At 38.2% G+C, this 24,384-nt stretch overlaps 1 protein-coding gene across 1 annotated transcript in view; it reads right to left on the reverse strand.

Annotated features, from left to right (window-relative positions):
• The window catches only part of ca10a (carbonic anhydrase 10 (inactive)a), a 314,556-nt gene that overhangs the window by 252,954 nt on the left and 37,218 nt on the right, over positions 1-24,384 (reverse strand). Inside the window, exon 2 of the mRNA XM_084938446.1 lies at positions 14,377-14,451. Coding sequence (XP_084794572.1) covers positions 14,377-14,451 — 75 coding nt within the window. The remainder of the gene's footprint in view (positions 1-14,376; positions 14,452-24,384) is intronic.

A 24,384-nucleotide genomic window follows, 5' to 3' on the forward strand; every position in this document is an offset into this window, starting at 1 on the left:
AAATGGAGAGCATGTTGAGCTCAGGATTGCAGCTTAATCTTTACATCTCTCCAAGCACGGCACTACAATACATGCCCCTGATATAATTCTCAGCTTTTGCATTCCACTGACATTCCTTTGCAGATCCTCATAATTTAAATCTGACTGGAATTTACTGAAGGTGTCATGGTCTGGGTGAGTGCTGGTTTTTCCTGTGTGCCAGTGAGTCCATCACTGGGCAGAGTCACCATACCCCCTCGTTTGTGGCACCTGTGTGTAATCAGCTGGCAGGTTCTTAAGACCAGCGTTGTCAAACATTCCTTGCTGGAACATCAGTGAGACTCATAGTCTTGTGAATTCTGTTTTAGGTCTTTTTCTGAGCTAACCCTGGCTTCTCCCCCACTACAGCTTCACTGAGGTTTGGAACTCGCTGTCATTTACCACCCGACTCCCGTCGCTGGTGTGCTTTCCTGTTCTCAGCGTAACACACCTGCCTGCCTCCCTGCCCAGCACCTCACTGTGACTGAAAGCGAACTGCTTTAGCATCACCCGGACCTCGGTTTTTGTGGAGATTGCCCTAGTCAAGCCGAGTGCTTTATAGCTTTGTTTTCTGCATTACTAGTAGTAGTTTGGTCTCATAGTTCTTACCTGTCACAGTGTGAATTCAGTTACAAGTTCTTAGTGCTTAAATCCTAAGTTCTTGCGTTAGTAGATTTAATTCAGAGGCCAAGTGTTTCCCTCTCGCCCTTTGTTTATGTGTAGTGTTTTATTTTCGTTTTCCACCTTCACCATGTGCTACTTGTAGTGCCCAAATAAATCGTTTGTTTTCACTGTACCTTCCGAGCCTCCGTGTGGTGTCTGCATTTGAGTCCACTTCCCTGCTTTTGACCGTCTGGTCATAACAGAAGGAGGGATTGAAATGAATGAAGTTCCCCGCCCCCCGAGCTTACCTCTCATTATACCTGAGAAAAAGCACTTAACATTCAGCTTTCTCTATTAGTGATGCATAATGCTATAACAGAGTTTATCCAGGTAACATGTATGTATAACATTGCATGTGACAAATAAAGGCTTGATTGATGTGTGTAGACATAATTTAGTCTCACAGACACACCCACAATCGACCAAGGTTGAAACTGTTTGGAAGAATGTGAAAAGATAAGACATATGTCTCCAGTCCATCGTTATAAACGACTGTGAGTGAAAGAAATTGTATTTAATATGTTGCAATTGTTAAACGCAGAATGATAATTTATGTGATTTTGCTGATAGTTAATCTTTCTTGATTGCTTACTACTTATCAGAATATAATCAGATATAATTTAAACCACTATAACAAATAAAAAAAATATAATGATTCTAATAGCAGGCCCCTCACGAAAGACCTGTATAGAAATGGCCTTGGAGGCTGTTTGTGAAAAGGATGGGAGGAGGGAGGAGGATTTTTCTATTTATTTATTTATATTTCTTTTGCCTGTGCTATCATCCCTCAACCATCAACTTTATTTCTCTTACTAGCCTTTGCTTTCATCTCCTCGCTTGGTCTAACTCAGACTTGACTCTTTCCCTGCATACCCCCACTCTTCAGCTACTCTACTGTTTCTTGTGTCTTCTCATCTGTTTTCTTTCATCTTCTCTCCCCTCCAACCCTCTTCTCTTTATCTTCTGTCTCATTTTTTGCTCTCATTTTACCATCCACTTACCTTTCCCACTTTTGAATTCTAACATCTTTGTTTATGTTTATCATTCCATTCATATGTGTTTTGGTCATCTCATTTTTCCCAGATTTCCTTTCTTTCTATCTGATGTCCTCTGATCTGTTTTATTTTATCTGATAATTACTTTTGCTAAGATTCCCTTAGTTAATTTTCCTTTACTTCCTTTCCTTTCTGCTTTTTCCTGTTGCCTTTCCACAGTTTTACTCTTCCTTGGCGCCATTTTATTAATAATATCTTTTACCATATCTTTTCTACCTTTCCTTCTCCCTTTTCTGTAAGTTCCCCTCTTTTTATCAGTTTCTTCTCCCTTCTCATTGTTCAATTATTTTTCTTTGACTCTTTTTCTTAAATTTCTAACATCTTTGCAGTGTCCTCATTAGTTTCCTTTCCCCACTTCATCTTCATCAATAATGTTTCCTGCACATTTCCATTACCTCAAGTTTCTTTTCTTCTTACCCTTTCATCGTCATATTTCCTTTCCTGCATCATATTCTGATTTGTTTTAGCACTTTTTTCAACTTTTCATTATCTGTTTCATTTCTTTTTCACCTTTTCTGATGTGTTGACTTGCATTTTCTGTGTTACTTTTTTATGTTCTTTGACTTTCTATTTTGTACATTTGCTATTTGATTTCCCCCACTCATATCCCTTTCCTTCATCCTTCTTCCTATGTTTTTTTTCTTCTTACTGCTTCTCACCTATTTATTTTCCTCCTTCTACTTCCACTGTTTTCTTTGCTACACTCCACTTTTACATTTTTCCTTATTTTCTGTTTCTCCCACTTTTTCATATATCTGTTTCCTTCCCTTCTTTCCTCTTTCACATTTCCTTTCCTTTTCTCCTGCCTTATTTTGTTTCCTTTTCTCCTCCCCTGCTTTCAGTCAGTGGAGGGTAAATAATGGAGAGGTTATGATGGCCATGCTGTCTGAACCCCATCCATCATACAGCCACTTAATGCCCACAGCTGTCACAGTGTACACCAGTATGTGTCTCAGAACATGTGGGTATGTTCAGTCAGCTTGACTGTGTGTGTGTGTGTGTGTGTGTGTGTGTGTGTGTGTGTGTGTGTGTGTGTGTGTGTGTGTGTGTGTGTGTGTGTGTGCGCATCATTTTTACAACATTTATAACATTAGTAACTCACAGAAGGTTACCAAAAATGTAAACAGTAATCTAACATCAGCGCAGCATGATTCCATCCACTCTGCTCAAACTGAATTATTTTGCTTCCACTTGTGTGTGTGTGTGTGTGTGTGTGTGTGTGTAAACAGATTAGAGAGTGTATCTCGTGCACACTTTCTGACAGTGAGCAGTAACACCACACAGGCTGTGAATGTGAACTCTGTCAGATTCACATTTAGTTAGAGAGGAAGCAGCAACACAAGGAGACATAAGGACAGCAGCTGCTGCACAGGACAAGACTTTTGTTTGAGACAACAGAAGTGTCCATCAAGCAAAAAGGACTATCCAACACAGGTAGAAGGTCGACAAATACAATAAAAGGACGACCCTTGTATATTGGCTTGGATTTCTACAGACAGGATGTGGAGGTGAAAAAGAATGCCTATTTTTTTTGGATTCCATTTCCTTTTCCTTTGTTTCTTGTTTCACTTTCTTCAGTTTTCCTCTTTGTGTGTAGATTTCTTTATTTTTCCTCCCCTCTTTCACTCACATATTCTGTTCTATAGAAAAAAACACATACTCACAGATTCACACTGCTAGACTGCAGCTGCTCTTTATGTAAACTCTGTGGTATAAATTTCTGTAATCTTGTATTTTCTTTACATAAGATTTAGATTGGTTATTATGTGTGTATATATATTAGGGGTGCAACAATACTCGTATCGATATTGAACCGTTCGATACAGTACTTTCGGTTCGGTATGCATATGTATCGAACAATACAAAACTTTTAATTTATTTTATCAACTTTCCTTCTGACGATGCCGTCTGTGTTGAGCGCTCAGTGGATCTGCGCTCGACAGTGCAGCTTGGGCGGAGTAGTCGAACGCAGATTCACTGAGCGCAGGGCAAGCTAGCAAGACAGAAGTTAAGCTCTCGTTGCAACATGGCAAATTGAACCTCCCCCACCCTCATTCAGATGTGGCGTTTGGAACTATTTTGGTTTTCATGTGACGTATGACCCTGAAGGTAAGCGCGTCATGGACAAAAGTAAAACAGTATGTCGGATGTGCCACGCAATGCTCAATTACATTGGTGGGAACTAGTGCGTTAGCGCAGTTTGCTCGTTAACGTGTTGGCCGTCCAGCCCCACGCACGGGGCGATCCGCGGTAGCTCGTTAACGGAGATTTGCCGTGTTGTGGCATTAACGTAATTTCAACGACATTAACGCTGACAGCACTAGTGGGAACACAACGAATATGACTGCACATTTACTCCGACATCATCCTAGTGCAAAGACAAGTGGAAGCAGACAAAAACAACAAGCAGGCATGCAACAAACTCTACCCGAGTCATTTAGACAGCCGTTAGCACATGATTCTCCTTATGGGGACCTGATATGTTCAATATGCTGCTGAGAATATACTCCAGAAGAAGCGTATAGCTTTTATTTTGGAAAGAGCCATTTCTCTGTAATAAACTCTCTTTTCCAAAGATGAGCGATTTCTCGATCAGAGATTTATTTTTTTTATTACTTTGTTGTTTCAGCAACATTAAATTTAAAAACTGTACTTTTGACTTAAGATATATATTTATAATTTTAATAAATGACAAATTAACATGAACATTTTTTTGTATCGAAAAAATATCGAACCGTGACACCAAAGTATCGAACCAAACCGAATCGTGAATTTTGTGTATCATTGCACCCCTAAAATAAATAAATAAATATATATATATATATATATTAGCCCCTGTGAAAAAGGAAGCCTTAAATCAGAAGGACTTTACTCCATGGTATAAGTCTCAAACATGCACCTTAAAGCAGATAACTCATAAGCTGGAGAGGAAATGGCGTATCAGAAATTTAGAAGATCATCATTTAGCCTGGAAAAATAGTTTATAATTGCTTTATAAGAAAGCCCTCTGTAAAGCTAGAACATCTTACTATTCATCACTGATTGAAGAAAATAAAAACAACCCTAGGTTTCTCTTCAGCACTGTAGCCAGGCTGACAAAAAGTCAGAATGCTGTTGAGCCAACCATCCCTTTAACGTTAACTAGTAATGACTTCATGAACTTCTTCACAATTAAAATTGTAACCATTAGAGAAAAAATTGCTCAAGAAAAAATTGCAATGTTATCTAGAGCTACTTTCAGTATTATTATTTAGAGTCTAGTTAACTTCAGTAATTACTTCCTCCAAACCACCAACGTGTCTTTTAGACTCCAAATCTACAAGACTGCTCATAGAAGTCCTGCCATTAATTAATGCTTTAATCTTAAATATGATCTTATTTGATCTTAAATATGATATGAACTTATCTCTAATAATTGGCTATGTACCACAGGCCTTCTAGCTGGCAGTAGTTAAAGCCATCTCTTGACCCAGCGGTCTTAGATCATCTATAACCTTCCTTTCACAAATTTTTGAAAGAGTAGTTGTCAAACAGCTAACAGATCATCTGCAGACGAATGGCTTATTTGAAGAGTTTCAGTCAGGTTTCAGAGCTCATCACAGCACAGAAACAGCTTTAGTGAAGGTTACAAATGATCTTCTTATGACCTCTGACAGTAGACTCCTCTCCGTGCTTGTCCTGCGAGACTTCAGTGCAGGGTTCGATACTGTTGACCATAACATCCTATTAAAGCGATTAGAGCACGCTGTAGGTATTACAGGTACTGCGCTGCAGTGGTTTGTATCATATCTATCTAATAGACTCCATTTTTTTTCATGTAAATGGAGAGTCCTCTTCACACACTGAGGTTAATTATGGAGTTCCACAGGATTAAGTGCTAGGATCAATTCTGTTTACATTATACATGCTTCCCTTAGGCAGTATTGTCAGAAGGCATAGCATATATTTTCACTGCTATGCAGATGACACCCAACTTTATCTAACCATGAAGCCAGATAACACACACATATTAGTTAAACTGCAGGAATGTCTTGTAGACATAAAGACCTGGATGGCTTCTAATTTTTTGCTTTTAAATTCAGATAAAACTGAAGTTATTGTACTTGGCCCTGAAAATCTTAGATTCTTACTCTGGATGGCATTACCTTGGCCTCCAGTAACACTGTGAGGAACCTTGGAGTCATTTTTGACAAGGACATGTCCTTCAATGAACATATTAAACAAATATGTCAGACTGCCTTCTTCCATTTGAATAATATCTCTAAAATTAAAAATATCCTGTCTCAGAGTGACGCTGAAAAACTAGTTCATGCATTTATTACTTTTAGGCTGGACTACTGTAATTCACTATTATCAGGATGTCCTAAGAGTTAATCCAAAATGCTTCAGCAAGAGTACTGACAGGGACTAGAAAGAGAGAGCATATTTCTCCTATACTGGCTTCGATGGCTCCCTGTTACATACAGAATTGAATTAAAAAATCCTGCTTCTCACATACAAGGTCTTAAATAATCAGGCCCCATCTTATCCTAATGACCTTACAGTATCGTATCCCCCCCATTAGAGTACTGTAACCGTCGCACACAAGGGATACTTGTTGTTCCTAGAGTATTTAAAAGTAGAATTTTACTTACAGTGGTCCCTCGTTTATCGCGGGGGTTACGTGCTAAAAAACAACCCGCAATAGGTGAAATCCGCGACGTAGCCAACTTTATTTTTTACAATTATTATAGATGTTTTAAGGCTGTAAAACCCCTCACTACACACTTTATACACTTTTTTGAGATAGGCATGAACATTTTCACACTTTACTCTCTTGTTTAAACCTTCGTAGAAAAATAAGTCCATTATATTATATTATATTATATTATATTATATTACGTCAAAGGCAACCGCAGCTGCCTCAAAGGCACTTTGAGGGTGCAAAACGTTTCATCCACATTGTTGTGTTTGTTGGGGAGAAAACTTACAAACATACAGTACACAACTTCTAAGTCAAACTGCTAGCGATCGAAGATTTATGTAAATTTGACAAGCTGAAAGCAAAATTGCACAAAAAAATCCGCAAAACAGCGAAGCCGCGAAAGGTGAACGGTGTTGTAGCGAGATACCACTGTAATTCATATTTGTTATTAATCTCTGGCTCTCTTTCACAGCATGTTCTTTTGTCTTGTCTTCCTTCTCTCACCCAACCTGTCATGGTTCTGAGTCAGTTGACCTAGCTTATGAGTTCATGGTGTTTTTGTGATTTCTTTGCGTTGTAATATTTTGGTTGCTAATTCTTGAGTATTGGATTAATCAATACTATGTGCTGCTGTGCTTAGTTATATTTCCATTTCCATGTTGTGTTGTTGAGGTGTCTCATCTTCCCTTCCTGTTACATGTTTCCTTCCCTGTGTTTCATGCTATGTCTCCTCTGTCCGTCATGTGCACTTTTGTGTGTCCATCATGTCCTACGTATTTGTCCCTTAGTTTGGGTCCATGTCTCATCTCCCGTTTCTACTTCCCTGTCACCTTGTCAAGTCGGTGTGTCTTAGTTTATGTCTTTCCTGTTTTATTTTGACAGTCTCGTAGTGTTCAGTGTGTTTAGATTTGCTTCCCCATGACGTGGCGTCACGCTCATTTGTGTCAGTGGTGTTCCCCATGTGTTTCCACTTCCCTTGTTACCCTTCTGTATATTTATATCCTCTGTCTCCCTTTGTTCATTGTTTTTCCTCATCTCATGTCGCTGAAATCCATGCCTCTCAAGAATCTTTTTTTTTCTTCAGTACATTTACATGTTCTTTTTCATGTTTATGGTTTCTCATGTCTAGTTTTAGTTCACTCAGTTTAGGTTATTGTTTAGTGTTCGCCTTGGTTCATTTTTGTTTTTTTTCCACCAGCCTGAATAAACGGCTCACTTTTTATTAAACTTCAGTTCTGCCCCTTGTGTGTCTGCTTTTAGGTCGACTCCACAATACACCGGCCATTTGACTGTAACATCTGCCGGACGATGGCCGCCCTCCCTCAACCTGGTTCTGCCTAAGGTTTCTTCCTGTTAAAAGGGAGGTTTTCCTTCCCACTGTCGCTAAAGTGCTTTCTCATAGAGGGTCATATGATTGATTGACAGTTGTTGTTATTTGGTGCTGTATAAATGAAATTGAACTGAACTGAATGACAGTGAGTTTGCAGTGAGACAGGGCCTTTAATATAAAAAAGACCCATTAAATGTTGAGCTTGTGTAAACAGTGTACATAGATTATTTGAGCAGAAGGGGAGAGAGAGAGTTTGAGGAACAATAGGAATAATTTTTTTTAAAAGGCTAGTTCTCTTCAGCAGTCTGTGAATAAAGGTCAGTTACTATAAGATGAAGTAAATTCGTACTGCTCATCAATGCCTTTCAGTTTTACTCATTAATGTTTAAATTTCCAGGTCCCAACAACTTATGTGCTCCACTCCATGCAAAGTATAGACTACATGAACTCATGTAGTCTCTACTTTCAACTTCACAAATTGCAGAGATACCCAAATTTAAGCTGCATTCAGGTGCTAGTGTAAATCTGGGACTACGTATTTCAAATAAAATGTACATCTTTTTGTTTTCTAAATAAACAGAATGGTTTATTACCCATTGACTAGGAAACACACAATGACCAATTACAGATGCTGTGCACTAGAGGTTAATATATGGTTTAAATCAGCGGTCCCCAACCCCCGGGCCTCGGACCGGTACCGGTCCGTGAGTCGTTTGGTACCGGGCCGCGAGAGTTGAGGCTCAGGTGTGAAATGTATGGTTTTCAGGGTTTTTAATCGGTTTTCAGCGTTATTTTGTTATTGTTTTTATCGTTAACTCGGTTTTCCTGGGTCTTTTTTTCGTATGTTATGAATAAATCTTATTTTTTTCGGTACCGGTGCTAGTTTTATTTTGTTGTATTTATCCGCGACACCTTAAACGCCGGTCTGTGAAAATATTGTCGGGCACAAACCGGTCCGTGGCGCGAAAAAGGTTGGAGACCGCTGGTTTAAATGAGCTCATGGTACATGCTGGAAAAATCAATGAATGCACAGCAATAGATGGGAAAACACTAAGGTTGTACACCCCCTGTGGCTAATCCTATTAACTGAGTATATGCCAACTATTATCTTGTATATTTTGAATATAGATATAATCCATGTAATAGATTATTTAGTTTGCCAGGTGAGGTTGAGAGTGACTGAAGTCCCCCCTGCCTCTTGTCCTCATAGCTGAGAGAGGGTAAAAGGTCTTTATGTGATTAAAAATGATCAAAGTGCTAAAACAGAACTTTTCCCTATTTCCTAATAATAAAGCATTTTATTCTTAATCAAAGAAAAAAAAATCTAAATATACTTTTATCATTTCTGTCAGAAATGACGAAGAACATGTAATGAAGCAATTTTAAAGTTTAAACTTTGTGTTAAATCATGTAATTGGGTGATCAGATGTAATAACACAGCTGGATGTCCTCAGGAGGGAGGTTAGATGTCATTTCAGAAGATGTGACATCCAGTAAGATAGGGGGAGAGAAAGGGCAGACATGGATACAAATTAAGTGAAGAAGTTGGAAAATACAACAGATAGATACAACAGATACAAATACATCCTCTCTGTTCATTTTTGCCATGTTAGATGGTTAATTCCGAAGGATTTCAGTTTACATCGTACTTCTACTAAATGCCCAGGGGATGCCGTTTTTCTCTTGGTTGTGATAAGTGCACCTTTAGGCAAACAAAATCAGCATTAGCTCAGAGAAGTTTAATTAGATATAGTATAGTTCAGGTGATTTGATTATTGATTTTGTAATTATGACTTTTGATTTTGCTTTTGCTCTGCTCCTGCTAAATCGCTATAATAAAATTTCCTGCAATTAAAATCTAAATTGTGGACATTCAATTTTTAAACTTTTGTGAAATAGTAAAGGTAAAAATCTCAGTATTATTTCTTTTAAAGTGCAAATAGCAGGTTACAGGTTACTTTATATTATAAGATCTTGAGGCTTACTGTCCAGGCCTCTAAAATAAATCCATAAACAGGTGGGACTGATTAGATTTGACCTGCAAGGCTACTCAGGTTTGCTTATCTTATCAGTGTTAGTAGGGAAGACACCTGGATGATTTCGAGGTAGTTATGATTTGGCGAGTCCCTTCACCCACATCAGCTCCATCTGAACTCTGCATTACCTGCTGGGTAAGACTCATAGGATCAGAGAATTTGACTTTTTAACTGAGAGCTGAAACAGGCTTCCTGTATGTGGGCCCTGTAGTTTGACAAGTTGGGATTGGAGTGCGTCTGCTGCCAGGCACGTTGAGGCCACAAGCCAGTGTAATCCTTGTGCTGATAAATGTCGAGGGTGACATCACCAAGAGCCCCTGCATAAAACCTTTGCAAAATCAAATATGCAAATTCTCAATGAGATTTCCATACTAGATCAGTCGGGGCTGTTGTGCTGTTTGCCAAAGGGTTGCTTGTGGAAATTGTGTTACTGTCAATTAGTAACACAATTACTGCACTGAAAGACAGGCAGGAGTATGCAGGTATAAGCAGGGACTTTAAATATAGCTGGAAAGGATGTTCAGCACATTAGAGCTATTATGGTTAGAGATGGAAATACTTTAATAAGTGAAGACATTGTGTAGAGAAAGTGAAAGCGGTACTCTAGGGAGTTCGTGAATGAAGAAAATGAGAGACAGGAGGACAGTTAGTGAATCAGAGGGTGCAGCATATTAGCAAGGAGGACGTGATGCCAGCTTGGAGATGTTTAGAGATGTGGGGTGGATATACTGGAGAAAGTTACAGACAATGTTAAAGACCACAGAGAATGTTCATGGATGTAGTGACAGAGGACATGCAGAGGATTGGTGTGACACAGGATGCTAGTGACAGAGTTAGATGGAGGCAGATGATACACTGTGGCAACTACTAAAGCGAGTAGCTAAAAGAAGACAGGTTTTTTTTTTTTGTGTGTGACATGTGATATTACAGAAAATGTAAATGTTTTCACGATAGACTGATATCTAAATAGAAATGTGACCAAAACTCTGAAACACTGCCAGCCAACAGCTCACTGTATTAGGTTGGCTGCCTGTGATAAGCATTCTATGTGTTTTGTATTGGGCTTCTCCTAGTCCCTGAAGCACATTAACCTCCTAGGGCCTGGCGTCTACATATGTGGACATCACATTTTGGGTTATTTAGACCAAAATACTCAATTTTGCTCTACAAGGGCCTGATAGCCACTTACGAGGACATTATACTGCTACTGTTCTATCAAAATGTTAAACGAATATCCTCATATGTGGCTCTTACTTTTCTTAAAAACAATAAATTCTTACTGCATATTTCTCAAAACAATTATTTAATATAATTCAGTGTGCTACATATTAAACTTAGAGGATAGAAACAAAGTATCGATGCACTAGTATTTAGCCAATATCTGATACCAGTAAAGTATTATCAATATTTAGATCAATCTCCCCACCTCTAGTAAAAAGTTATAGATATTAGTTTTTAAATATCAGGTTTGCAGTCATAGTTTATTGGTGCAGCTATGTCTATGATAGCAATGTTACATCAATCCAGGTATTTTTGAAACCTTCACATAGATTTGGATTTAAGTCCAATGAAAAAGATTTACTTAAAAGAACCACTTTATAAAACAAATCACACACTAACACTCCTTCTTAACATTGTTAAGATCAAGAAACCCCGAAAGATTCAAATACCCAAGTCATCCTTGGTATGTATTGCCACTAGAGCCACTGTCTAATAGTCTTGCATTAATACATAAAAATTAGATGGATATGAAAACTCATACACTCAAAAACAAAGGATTTGCAACTGGGTGAGCAGGATCTAATTTGTATGATATTTTTAGCATACCAAAAATTCTGCTCATGCCTGTGCTCTAAGATAAACATAGACTAGAACTGAGGCTCTGCTTTTCTGAGCAATTTTTATTTTGGTCATTTAGAATTCTAATAACTTTAATGGTGGTTATTGTTTTTACAGCACAAAAAAAACCTTGTTGCTATGTTAATTCAAATTCAGCTGAATAATATGATCACAGACAAAAACTAAATGGCACACAAATTAAATGAAGCACGCTTATTCATTAATTATACCAAAATGAATAAACTAAGAAGCATAATCCAAAGATGTAATAATGGAAGAATTGTTTGAGCCCTCAAGTCTTTGCTACAGAAAGAAGAACACAAAATAAATTACCTTATAGTGTCTTTAGAGGTACAATGGCTTATAACTGGGGCAATGTAATTCTCAAGTTCCCAAATAAGTACCCCTATGCTTTGTATCTTATGGACACCAGTTTTGAACGCTATACAATGATACAAAAATGAACTTTTAATTTAATTTTCTGTTCAATTGTATTTTATTTATGTATTTGTCAAATCATAACAGTTGCCCTAACGCAAAAAATAAGGGGCAAAATAAGATACAGGATATTTGAAAATCGATTTGCATTTTCAAAGGACTTTCAAAAAGTGGTAACTTTTGCATCAAAATTTATATCATAATTTCTTTCTGAACACTGTCTGCTAATTGCACTTTAACATTTGGATGCAACTTTTTACTACTTGGGAACATATATTTGCCTTTTTGGTTTTCTAAAAAAAGAAAAACAATAATTTGCTCTAGTAGGTAGATTCATGTAGATCATAGAAATGGACTTTTATTGTAACCTTTTTTCTGGAAGTGCAGTGAGTGATGCTGATGACACATTACACAACTTTTAACTGAAGGAGTCAAATGTAAGGACATGGCAAAGAAACAAAAGGTAAACGCAAAGCGGAAACTGATGCAATACCTGGAGTTTTATCTGACCTTTATCAAATTTAAAGCTAATTGAGAGTACACTGAAAAGTTGTGCAATATTCTAAAGGTCAACCAGGCCTGAAAACGTGATTACATCTGCTTTGCTAACCTTGGGGTGCAAATGTTCCAATATGCTGGGCCACAGTTTTTGACCTCCACAGAGAAGTGTTTCAGCAAAGTGAAATGGGTTATTAACAGGTGAAAAGAAGGGAAGAGGGTTCAGAACGCTGATAGCACTATTTCAAACCTGAGATGAGCTTTGCATTGATATTACTGTTTTTCCCTGTGAGGTCGAAGTAGTATTTCCATTTCTTTTTCAACAACAATAATTCGACTGTCAATCAAACATACAAACTGCTACTTTTGTTAAGAACTCCTGTCAGATGATTATGCAATCCAAAATAACATTTCCTCCTAAGTTTTCTCTTTGATAATCGCAATATAACTATATATAGCTGAAATGTGAACAGTGGCCATCAGAACTTTCTTCACAGGATACATACTGCAGTGTCCTGCTACCTTATTACGCTACTGAATCCGTTTGAGTGATTTGAAATCATGACATTTTCATCTTCATACACGGAGAGAAATATTGGAGAATTCTGCAAAACCTCAAATCACAACCAATTTTGTTTTTCTTATTATACCCTCACTGAACACTTAATAAAGTTTTATCATATCTGTCTATCCTTGCTATACAATATCCAAATCAATATCTATTACTAATTTTCCTATGATAATATATGCCTTTCAACAAAAATAGATTTTGAAATGATGAGCAGAAACCCATCCAATCCAGCAGCAGTCTAGGATTTGTAATAACTTCACAGCTTGTGAAACAAGTGTAAGCAGCATTTTAGCTGTCTTGAAACTATGACCTGTGAATGTGTATGTAGGTTACACAGTAACTGTACACTGGTAACTGTTATGTTATTGTATGCACAACAAGAGAGAATTTTTAGATACCACGCTGTGGCCCAGATATACAGCAGGTTTTCTTTGGTATCAGGTACCCGATGCACCAGCCTATTACACTGGCCAGAAAATATAATGAACAAGGGAAGGCAAAAAAAAAAGCACAAAGATTCCAGGACCAGAAAGTGCACCAATCCAGTCTCTGGGATTTTAAACCTTTGCAAAAGCACTGCCTGCCCTTCAAACTCAGTCTTTAAATTTTCTGTAAAAAGGGACCATTATCTCTTGCCAGCTGATATTGCAGTGGCAAGTTTGTCAGGGTATTGACACCAGCGGATACCTCATGAGTAACAGGGAGTTGACAAAACAGCCTTAGGGCGAGTTACCTCTAATTGCTCCTTAATACTTCCACTTTCATCGTGTAAAGATTCACTGCTCACATTTAACCTTCAGGTAAAGTTCGCTTTGATGCTAGTACAAGAGTAGAAATTAAATGTCCTCTATTTAAATTTTCCTAATTGCTCTTTTTGCATGCAGACATTTAGTCCTCATAAAGACAGAGATTGCATCATCTACACACACACTAATGTACACAACTCAAAAGCACCTAAGCTAAGCAGAAAATACAATCTCTGGGAAATAATTGGCATGCAGATACAAAACAAGATGGAAAAGTTGGGAGGATCAGTGAGCTGCTATCAATCAAAAAGACGTGTTAGCTGTGAGAGAAGGGCAACGTTGCCCGATGTAATCTTAAATGTGTAGTAATCACTGACTTCTGGATCAAACACACACTATACATGTGCACTATATATATTATATTTAAAGTACATGCAGGAAAATCTGTATTGTGAAAACTATATGCATCAAAGTGCTGCACACAGTTTTGAAGCATACCTGGAACAAAGCTCCCCTGCACCACCTCCTTGTATGCCCACCATCCTTCATGAATTTTTGGTGGATTTGGCTGTGCTAAAGGGGGAGAGAAGAGACACAGCAACAGGGACATCAGTCACTTGTATCTGAAATGTAAACAATGAAGCAACGATGATTTTTTTTCCCCAGCCTAACTGTAATATACTCTGTTAACCTCTTATAAACAACAGGGCTTAGGAAATAGTTTCAACCTAAACGCACACATGTGTATACACTTAGCAAGCTGTTGTGTGATCCAATGACTTCATAGACATTAGTATAAATTTTATTATTTTATGTTGTGTCAACTGTAGACAAAGGTCTGGAAGGCAAAGGCCTAGAAGTCTGGGCACAAAGAGAAAGTTGTGAGTGAGAATTACTTTTTTTGGAATCATACTTTTTTGGATCTTAATTCCCCCACAACCCCAACTCTTCATTTACTAATTAAACACCAAAATTAAGGCCTAATTTAATGTCCAGATGTTGTCCTGATTGTTTCTCTTTAATGGATGTTGAGGTGGTTGAACAACCCTCTTCCTTCTGTTATCACTTCCAAAATCCTTGTTGCAGTAACACTGGAGAGCAGGTTCAATTTCATTGGAGTTGGCCTAAAGCATTGCATCGACCAACCAAATAGGACTATGTCAGTCTTTCCAGACTATTGGAAGACTGCACCCTCTGCCCAGCTCTTGTAGACTGGCAACCCCCCCCCCCCCAAAAAAAGAACCCAAAAAGACCTAAATTGCAACAGGTTTCTTTTTATGTAGTCTGTTTTATTTCTTCAACTTTTGGCTAATGCTACTACCATGAGACTGACGAAGACGGAATACACACTGATCTCTTTATTCGTGTTAAAAAATAATGCAACTAACATCAGTGAGGTTACTGGTGACCCATTTACAGCGATATGCAAAAGTTTGGGCATCCCTGATAATTTTCATGATTTTCCTTCATAAATCAGCAGTGTCATCTAATTATATCATATAGCAAATGAACACAATGATATTTAAGTGAAATTAAGTTTATAGGATTTATAGAAAGTGTGCAATAGTTACCTAAACAAAATTAGGCAGGTGCATAAATTTGGGCACCCCAACAGATAAATCCACCATAGATTTTCAATTTTTTCAATATTCAGGTCTGGAGATGGCCATTCCAGAACATTGTACTTGTTCCTCTGCATGATTGCATTAGTAAATTTTGAGCAGTGTTTAGGGCCATTGTCTGGTTGAAATATCCAGCTCCGGCAGAACTTCAACTTTGTCACTGATTCTTGAACATTGCTCTCTGTATTATTGTAGATATATACCTTACAATATAAAGTGCCTTGAGGCGACTGTTGTTGTCATTTGGCTATATAAATAAAATTGAATTGAGTTGAATTAAAAGAATCTGCTGATATTGACTGGAATCCATGGGACCCTCAACCTCAAATTTTACTGTGGGTAGCAAGTCTTTCTCTTGGAATGCTGTGTTCTGTTTCCTCTTGTTATGTCCAAATAACTCAATTTTAGTTTCATCAGTCCACAGCACCTTATTCCAAAATGAAGCTGGCTTGTCCAAATGTGCTTTAGCATACCTCAAGCCACTCTGTTTGTGGCATGTGTGCAGAAAAGGCTTATTCTGCATTACTCTCCCATACAGCATCTCCTTGTGCAAAGTGGGCTGAATAGTTGAATGATGCACAGTGTAACTGGCCAACTTAAATACCCTTTCTCATGATTGGATTCACCTGTGTGTGTAGATCAAGGATCAGTGAGCTTACCAAACAAATTTTGTGTTCCAATAATTAGTGCTAAAGGTATTAAAATCATTAAATGGCAAGGGTGCCCAAATTTATACAACTGTCTATTTTGTTTAAGTAACTATTGCACACTTTTTGTAAATCCTATAAACTTTATTTCACTTCTCAAATATAATTTTGTTCATCTGCTATATGATATATTGCTTAAATTGCTGATCCAAACAACCAATGATTTATGAAGAAAAATCATGAAAATTATCAGGGATGCCCCAAATTTTGCATACCACTATACTACCATGTACTGGAGAGTTGTATTCCCTGGACCTTTTACTATAAGGTTACAGTGGTAACGACGGCACTTACAACCAGCTGTGGCCATTCTGTGTCTAGTTTGCAAGCTCCCCATGTGCCTCCATGGGCTCTCTCAAGACATTAGGTTTACTGGCAAATTATAAATGGCCAGTAAACCTAATGACCACGAATCATTGTTTGCCTCTGTGTGCTCGCATAGTGATCTGTTCGGGGTGTACCTCACTTGGGCCACCTTGCAACCCTGAATTGTATAAGTGGAAGAAAATGTATGTATAGATAGATGTTGGGAAGTTAGAAGTTGGGAAGTTAGTCAGATGGACATCATAAAAAATATCAAAACTTCTACAAAGCTGATTAACTTTTGATCAGAAACTACACACACACACCTCAACAGTGCTGATTTGATTTGAAGAAAATAGTTTTACCACTGGCTCCAGAACTTGGTGAACCATAACATAATTAATTTCCTTGTTAAAGTAATGCAGTGCATGCAAATTTTCTCCATTAAAATATCTGTTTTATCATATTATTGTAATCAAAGCAAGTAATTCTAGTTTCCAGAACTGCATCATTGAACAACACAGTAGCCTACAAAGCAAGCCACAGTCAGCTATTGCCACTTTACACTTTGACAAGGTAGGTAGTACCAAGGTAGTACTAAATTAATGACTTAGTTTAATTATTTGAAAAAATTATGTGAAAATGACGTTAGTTTCATTTAAAGCAGTTAGTGGCAGTGACCTGCTTTTTCTAATTAATGTGAAACCAGCTATACTGGGGAACGTGACACTGGCGACGATTTTACTGTGGAGTGAAGGGGAAAGGCTGTGAGTCACAACAGCAGTTTTAGAGGTTAGCACAGACTCAAAAACAAGAAGTGGGGACCAAAGGTTACCTCTTGCAATGTGCTCTCTGGGGAGGTAAGCAGTGAATGAGTCTCTGGGGCCTTGGGAAATGCTTTTGGAAGAACAGTAATCCAAGAGGTATTGTTGTCAGTCAACCCAGATGCAGGAATAGATGTGGGCCTTATGGAGGTTGCCCTCTGAGTTAGTTTGGGTGGAGGGCTAAAGGAATTGTAGTTCAGTGTGACCAGGATGTAGCTCCTCAGTTCATCAGGCAGTCAAAATTCACAAATGCCTTAGCCCCTCTTTGCAGTGGTCCCTATATATACAGTGGTCCCTTGTTTATTGCGGGAGTTATCTATATAACTGTTTGTGACAAACACAGGAAACACTTTTCTTGCTGGGTTGCTGGGTGTGTTATTTAAAATATCTAACTTTTTATTCCAAAAACGGACATGGGTCATACACATCAAGGCAGGCAGCAAAGCATACAAACCAGGCAAGGTTAAGCAAAAGACAAAATCCCCAAACATACCACAAGCTCATACAAATAGAAGGAAAAGAAAATGAATAACACAAGGAGCAACATGAAAACAAGAAATGTAGAATAGCTAGAATGCCTGACTACAAGTAGTAGAGGTGGGAGTTTGACTTGTGAAGTGCTACAGATATCTATACAGTACTGTGCAAAATTTTTGAGCCACCCATCATTTCTTTATATTTTGCTTCCAGGGAGTCAGACCTTTTGGAATTGTTTAAAGTGGTCTTTAAAAGCAGTTCTCTAGGATTTTTGATGATCTTAGAAAGGTTGGCTTTGGACATTGGGGTGGCTGTAGCAGGTCACCTTAGATAAAGTGCTTGTGTGAATGGGTATGTTTGGGTGAATGCACGAGTTGTATAAAGCGCTTTGAGTGCTCAGTGAGAGTAGAAAAGCGCTATATAAGAAGCAGTCCATTTACCATTTACATTGGATGCAGCTTCAGACTCATCTAATTTACCATTTTAATAGGAAAGTTTGTTTTTGCTATTGTTGTTTGTCAAGTTATTTAACATTTTACTTATGTATAATTCCAGATATAAAACAAGCACTTGTGTATCATTCAAGACAAAAGGCACATAAAGGTTTATATAAGGATAAACCAGTGTTGTGTGTACACATAAAGACAGCAAAGAGTTTGACAAGCACATAATAGTATTTTTCCACCAACACAGTGATTCTCAAAGAGTTATTAGTTTCATTTTAGTGGAGGGAAAAAGAAGATTTGGTAGACCTACAAACAAATCGACAACAGATGAACAATATCTGGAAATCATGTCCTTAAGAAATGGGAAAAATTTAACAAAGACATGACCTAAGAAATTCATCTGAGCCTTCAGTTGATCTATCTACTACCTGTCTGAAGCCTCATCACAAATGTTCTTTGTGGAAGAGCAGCTGTCAAAAAGCATTTTAAGGAGGGGAAACAAAAAGCTGAGGTATGCCAAATGGATTGAATTTGTTGCAGTACCAGGAAGGTCCCCCTGCTCTAGAAGACACATGTACAAGACTGTCATCAGTTTGTGTTCTTTGACGTGGTCTCATTTTTTCAGTCCTTTTTATTCTCATTAAATATCAGATGTTCATGGGCTCCCAGTGTCACCCATTTCACCAAACCTTTAAATGGAGGCTGTGTAAAGTAAAGCTCTTCGCTCCTTCAAAGGGCATCTAGCTACTTGTACACAACTGTGTTGATATCTGCACTGTTATACATACAACAGCTCGCTAGTCTATTTATCCTCATACCTGATTATCAGTATAATACCAATATCCATCTATCAATTCATCCCTTTTGTCTAGAATCTAGACTTTGAAAGATAAAACTGACTGTTACCTAATATTAGATATTATATTATATTATTTGCTAACAAAAATAAATTACCTTCTATTGCTTGGTAATTATTGTTATGGTTAGTAAAATACTGTCTGAACCCCTGTGAGTGCTAGTTGTGTTGCCCTTATCTAGAGTTTGTATTACAATCTGTGTTGTGCTGGAAACCAGTCATTTATTGACCTTGGCAATTAGTGGACTCCTTCTTGATTAAAGAGATTACCCTCTTTAAGACCCCATTCAAGTCCCAGCCAAGTGTAAATATGTAAAGCTGCAGATGTGAGAACGCCCTTGGTAAAAAAAAATATTCCACACTTTGTTGTGTGGTTTCTGAAATGAGAATGTTGCTCTAAACCTGTATGACAGATCTGGCTGGCCACAGACTCTTACTGACCTGAATCCTATTTAGCATTGAACCAGCTTATTTCATCCATGCTTGGGAATGAGGCAGCACTCAATTCAGCCGTTGCCAACCTCCCATAAAGCCAAAGGAGACAGTCTCAGTAAACAGTTTATTTTCATAAAATATCCAAGCTCTTGCATTGATATTCATTGAAGGGCTTGAGCAATTCATAAGCCCAACCATGCAAGAGAGAGGGATGGAGGAGCGTGACAGGACAGCAGGGCAGGTACAGGATGGACTCAGAAAGGGAGGAAAAGGGAAAGAAAAGAAGAGAACGTCAGAATGGAAGAGATGCAGAGGCTAAACTAGAAGTGCCAAAGTGCATCCATAAATTAAACTTGACCTTGCCAGCAGCTGTGCTTACTGACTTATGAGACCATTATCTCTCTCATTCTGTGTGTGTTTGTGTCTGTGTGTGCGTGTGTGTTGTCATTAACTGGCTCAAAGTAGGTAACAAAGAGGGAGTCCACACAAGAAGTTCACTTGTGTGAGTGGGAGGTTCGTGAAAAGCTAAGACAAAATAAAATCCATGCAGTAAAATATGTCAAATTAAGCAACATGTTAGCCGTTAGGGCTGCTGCTGCTACTCTGCTGTCAACAGTAGTATTGCAACAACTAGCAATAAGCCCTAGCAGTCACAGGAGGGTGCCTTTGGTAGCACCAGCCATGGAGCAGTGCAGGAGGAGTGAGGGAGGGACAGAAGAAGGTGAAATTAATGTGGTAAGAGAATAAATGGATGGAGATAATTAAGGTCAAATTAATGTCTTCTTTGACCATGAGCCACTCCTAATAGCTTTAAGTGTAACTTTTAATGTCACAAGATGCAGTGCAATGCAACTAAGAACTAACGCAACAATAACTGTGGCAACCTGATTAAAAATCTGTTTCAATATCAATTATCAAACAAAATTAAATCTATACTTTTATACATGTATGTCTCTCTCTCTATATATATACATATATATGGGCTAGGCACATTAACACACTATTTACTACTCAACTAAAGAAAAAAAGGTGACTAACCAACTACTCTAAAACGTTAAATTAGGATGTGCAATTTAATTAAGACGTGCAATTTAACTGTGCAGCACCCCGCATTGCGCATCATCAACATTTCACGCTATACTCCAAACAGACAACAAAGAAGAAAAACACTTAAAATAAACCAATGTTATATACGATATTAAAACATGTTACTACAGCTCACGTATTACTAAAATAATAAAATAACTAAAATATGACAAAACAGCAACATTTGAAAAATAAATAAACTGTGACTGAGAAGTGTGGCATATCGTGCCATGCGTTATGAAAAATGTTAGAAAATTCATTACAACCACTTTAATAACATTTAAAAATATCAAAACAATAAATCATCCAGCCATTTTCCCCCACTTATCTGAAGACTTCCCCCTCGCCACGTCCTCCTTTCCCAGGCCCAGCCGATAAATGTAATCTCTCCAGCGTGTCCTAGGTCCACCGTGGGACCTCCTCTCAGTATGACATGCCCTTACACCATGCCCAGGAATGACAGCCATCTCCTTTTGAGGAGAAGTAGCAGCTTTACCTGAGAATGAGGGATGAGGGAACTCTTCACTCAACTGCTAAGGGAGAGCCCATTCACTTCCACTTGTATCTGCAATCTCATTCTAATAGTGTTAACAAGGTTAACACTACAAAGATAAGGCCTAGATTTGGTTTCTCAACAACCATGCGCCATATGGTGGCAGAGGGCTGCATAACATTTAGGACATAATAATTTACCAGTTTTAGGCATCAATTAAAATTTTAACATTAACAACAATTTTAACAGTTAGATTAAATCACTAGTAAGTAATTAGTTGCCTAGTCAACTAATTGCACATCCCAATTAATTAACAATTATTTTACCGCACATTAAAGCAGTTTTTCAAAATCATTATTATTTTGAAAGTCTGTGACATTTTCATTTTAAAACTGTTCCTGACTGCAGCGTTGATAGCACTAAAGTTATTTGCAGAGTTTTCCTGTCACCAGAGTACTTCAAGTCTAAAGGATCACTCAATGCACTACACAGTATTGATATTAGCAAATCACACACCCAAACATACTGTGGCAGGAGGCTTCAGCAGACTACGTTGGATGCAGTATGTAAGGACATCTAAGCATGTAAGTATAGATAAACAAAAGTAAGACAAGCTAACAAACGCCATACCAAAGTGGATAGCTAAAAAAATGTAGGCCAATTAGTGTTGTCGAAGATATTGGTCTAAAGGAATGTTCTTAGGATCCCAACAAATGTAGACATGTATGAGCCTCCTTCAAGACACATCATCACAAGAAGAATACTCGAGTTGTAATTACCTAAGGTTTAAAGTGGAGTACTGATGAACAACGGAAGCTGTGTTCACAAAATGTCTCTTTTCTGTATTGAAAACAGAAGAACAGAAGAAGAGAGACATTTTGCTGAAACATGTGCAGAACATTGCAAAGCAACTAAACAACTTTAAACACAGCCCAGCAAGAGTTGCAGAATTTGAACAGCAACAAACTTACACAAACAAAAGAAAGAGTCACTTATACAAAACATTTCCACTAGATGGAATTAAATTCTGGACATGATGAAAACTATCCGCAGACACCAGCAGACACTCAAGGATGTCCACACAGAACACCAAGATTGCAAGATTGCCAACTACAGCTGAAATGGACAAACTGCAGATGTTAGAAACACTACTGAAACCCTGCAGGAAGGTTTTACATCATTTATTTCTTACTGTGTGTGTGAGAGAGAAATAGCGTCTGTCATGGTCCTGGGTCATGTGACCCAGTATTCTGAGTTTCTTGGTGTTTTTGTTATTCTTTTTAGTCTAGTTTCATTTCAGTTTATCTAGTTACATTCTGCCATGTTTCATGTCCAAGTTTTCTTTGTTTGTCAAGTTCAAGTCATGTCTGTCTCCTTAGGTTTCCTGTTTTATTTTGAAAGAGCTTTGTGTTTTGTGTTTATTGTATTTAGTTTCACGTGTCCTGTCATTATGTTAATTGTTGTCAGCTGTTTTCCCCATGTGATTCTACTTCCCTTGATCATTCCTTATGTGTATTTAGTCTGTGTGTTTCCGCTCAGTCAGTGTCAGATCGTCTGTTAACCTCACCACAGTTTTCATAGGTTTACCTCACTGTGTCACTGTATTTCCTAGTTTACTCAGTGTTCATAGTTTTGTCATAGTTCTTTCACTGAGTGTCACGGCCTTCTGTTAGCACAGTGTTCATAGTCTCCTTAGTTTCCCTAGTTTCATGTTTTTCTTCTGCAATCAGCCACAATAAAGGCTCACTTTATTTTTGAAACTACGTTTTGTCTCTACCGTGTCTGCATCTGGGTCTACCTCATTCTTCACACCAGCGCACCCCGCCGTGACAGCGTCTGTATGTGTGTGTAAATATAGCATGAATATTTAGAGGACATTTTTGTGCGTATAGAAGTAAATGAATGCACTACATTTTCATTTTAAATGTTTTTCTTTTGTATTTTTTCTTTTGCAGGTATGAGACTGAACTTCTGGGAGGAAAAAAGTATGTTTCATGCTCTGTGGTTCTGCCTGCTTTTTGTGAACTCTCTTGGGTCATGGAGAGCTCAAATGATGATCCTGCCTACATGATCTTCAGTCAGAACAGACCTGGAGACACACAAAGAAAATACCAACATTGCATAACTGAAAATTGCTACTGCACTGGACCCCGATTCAAGGACTTCAAGTATATGCACAGAGCTGACAGAGGTGAAGTTTTGGTCTCAGTCGCCAACATGCTCAAGGAACAGAGGGTTGCTGGAGAGAAACTTGTGGAAGCAACAACATGTCACCACCAAAGAAAAGGTTAGCTGTATTGGCTCCTATGTCAGTTTGATTCAGAACAGGAGGAATACTCAGCTTCGAGTGTGCTTCGATACATCGATACTGGAGAGCCCACCATCAGTACAGAGGCCTGTCCATTAGAGTGGTGGTCCAAGCATACAGCAGCAGGCTGTAGTGATGGGTCGGTCGCGAACGATATGGTTCTTAGAGCCGGATCTTTGAAGCGAACGATGCGAGCCGGCTCCTTATTGGGAGCCGTGGGGGTTTTTTTTCTTTCTCTTGCCCTCTCTTTCACTTTTTTTCACTTTACGCTGCAAGTCCCTTGTGTTTGCGCTGAGCAGAGACGCCAAACACAGCCTTGCGTTTACGCCCCTCCCCCCTCTGCTCAGCGCTGAGCTGAGGGGGCGGGTACGGTAGTTGCAACAGCAGTAGCACACAACAAGAGCAGGAGGGAGAGGGAAAGAAAGAGAGCCGGAAGCAACAACAAGAGACAACACCGTCACATTGGAAAGGTACAGTAAAGAAAATGAGTGACACCAAGAAAAGAAGCAAAGTCTGGAGCCATTTCAATCTTATTGACAAAACAAAGGCAGAGTGTAGAGTCTACAAGAAAAGGATATAATATAGAGCCGGCTCCACAAACAACATGCACAGGCACCTAAGAACTGTCCACCCATCAGTGCAATGGGAAGATAAAACACAGTCAGTTGAGTGTGATATTAATATTTCTAAATGCCAACCTTTCCCTTAATTAAAGATCTGGGCGTTCTTTTTTTCCCCCTTTTCCCCCATATTTTAGTTTATATTTAATTGTGTTGTGGTTTGCAGTGTTTTGTGTTGTTTCACTTTAAAATTTTTTAAAAGGAAAAAGCTTAAAATTTAAGTAGTTAAAAGTTGAAATGTATGAAATGTAAATAGTTGGTTTTTGTATTTTATAATTTATTTATTACTCCAAAACGTACAAACTCTGGAGCACGTACAAACTCCAAAA

This window comes from Perissodus microlepis, chromosome 8 (genome assembly GCF_051167445.1).
Source record: "Perissodus microlepis isolate ML-2025 ecotype Zambia chromosome 8, ASM5116744v1, whole genome shotgun sequence".
NCBI classification, from domain to species: domain Eukaryota; kingdom Metazoa; phylum Chordata; class Actinopteri; order Cichliformes; family Cichlidae; genus Perissodus; species Perissodus microlepis.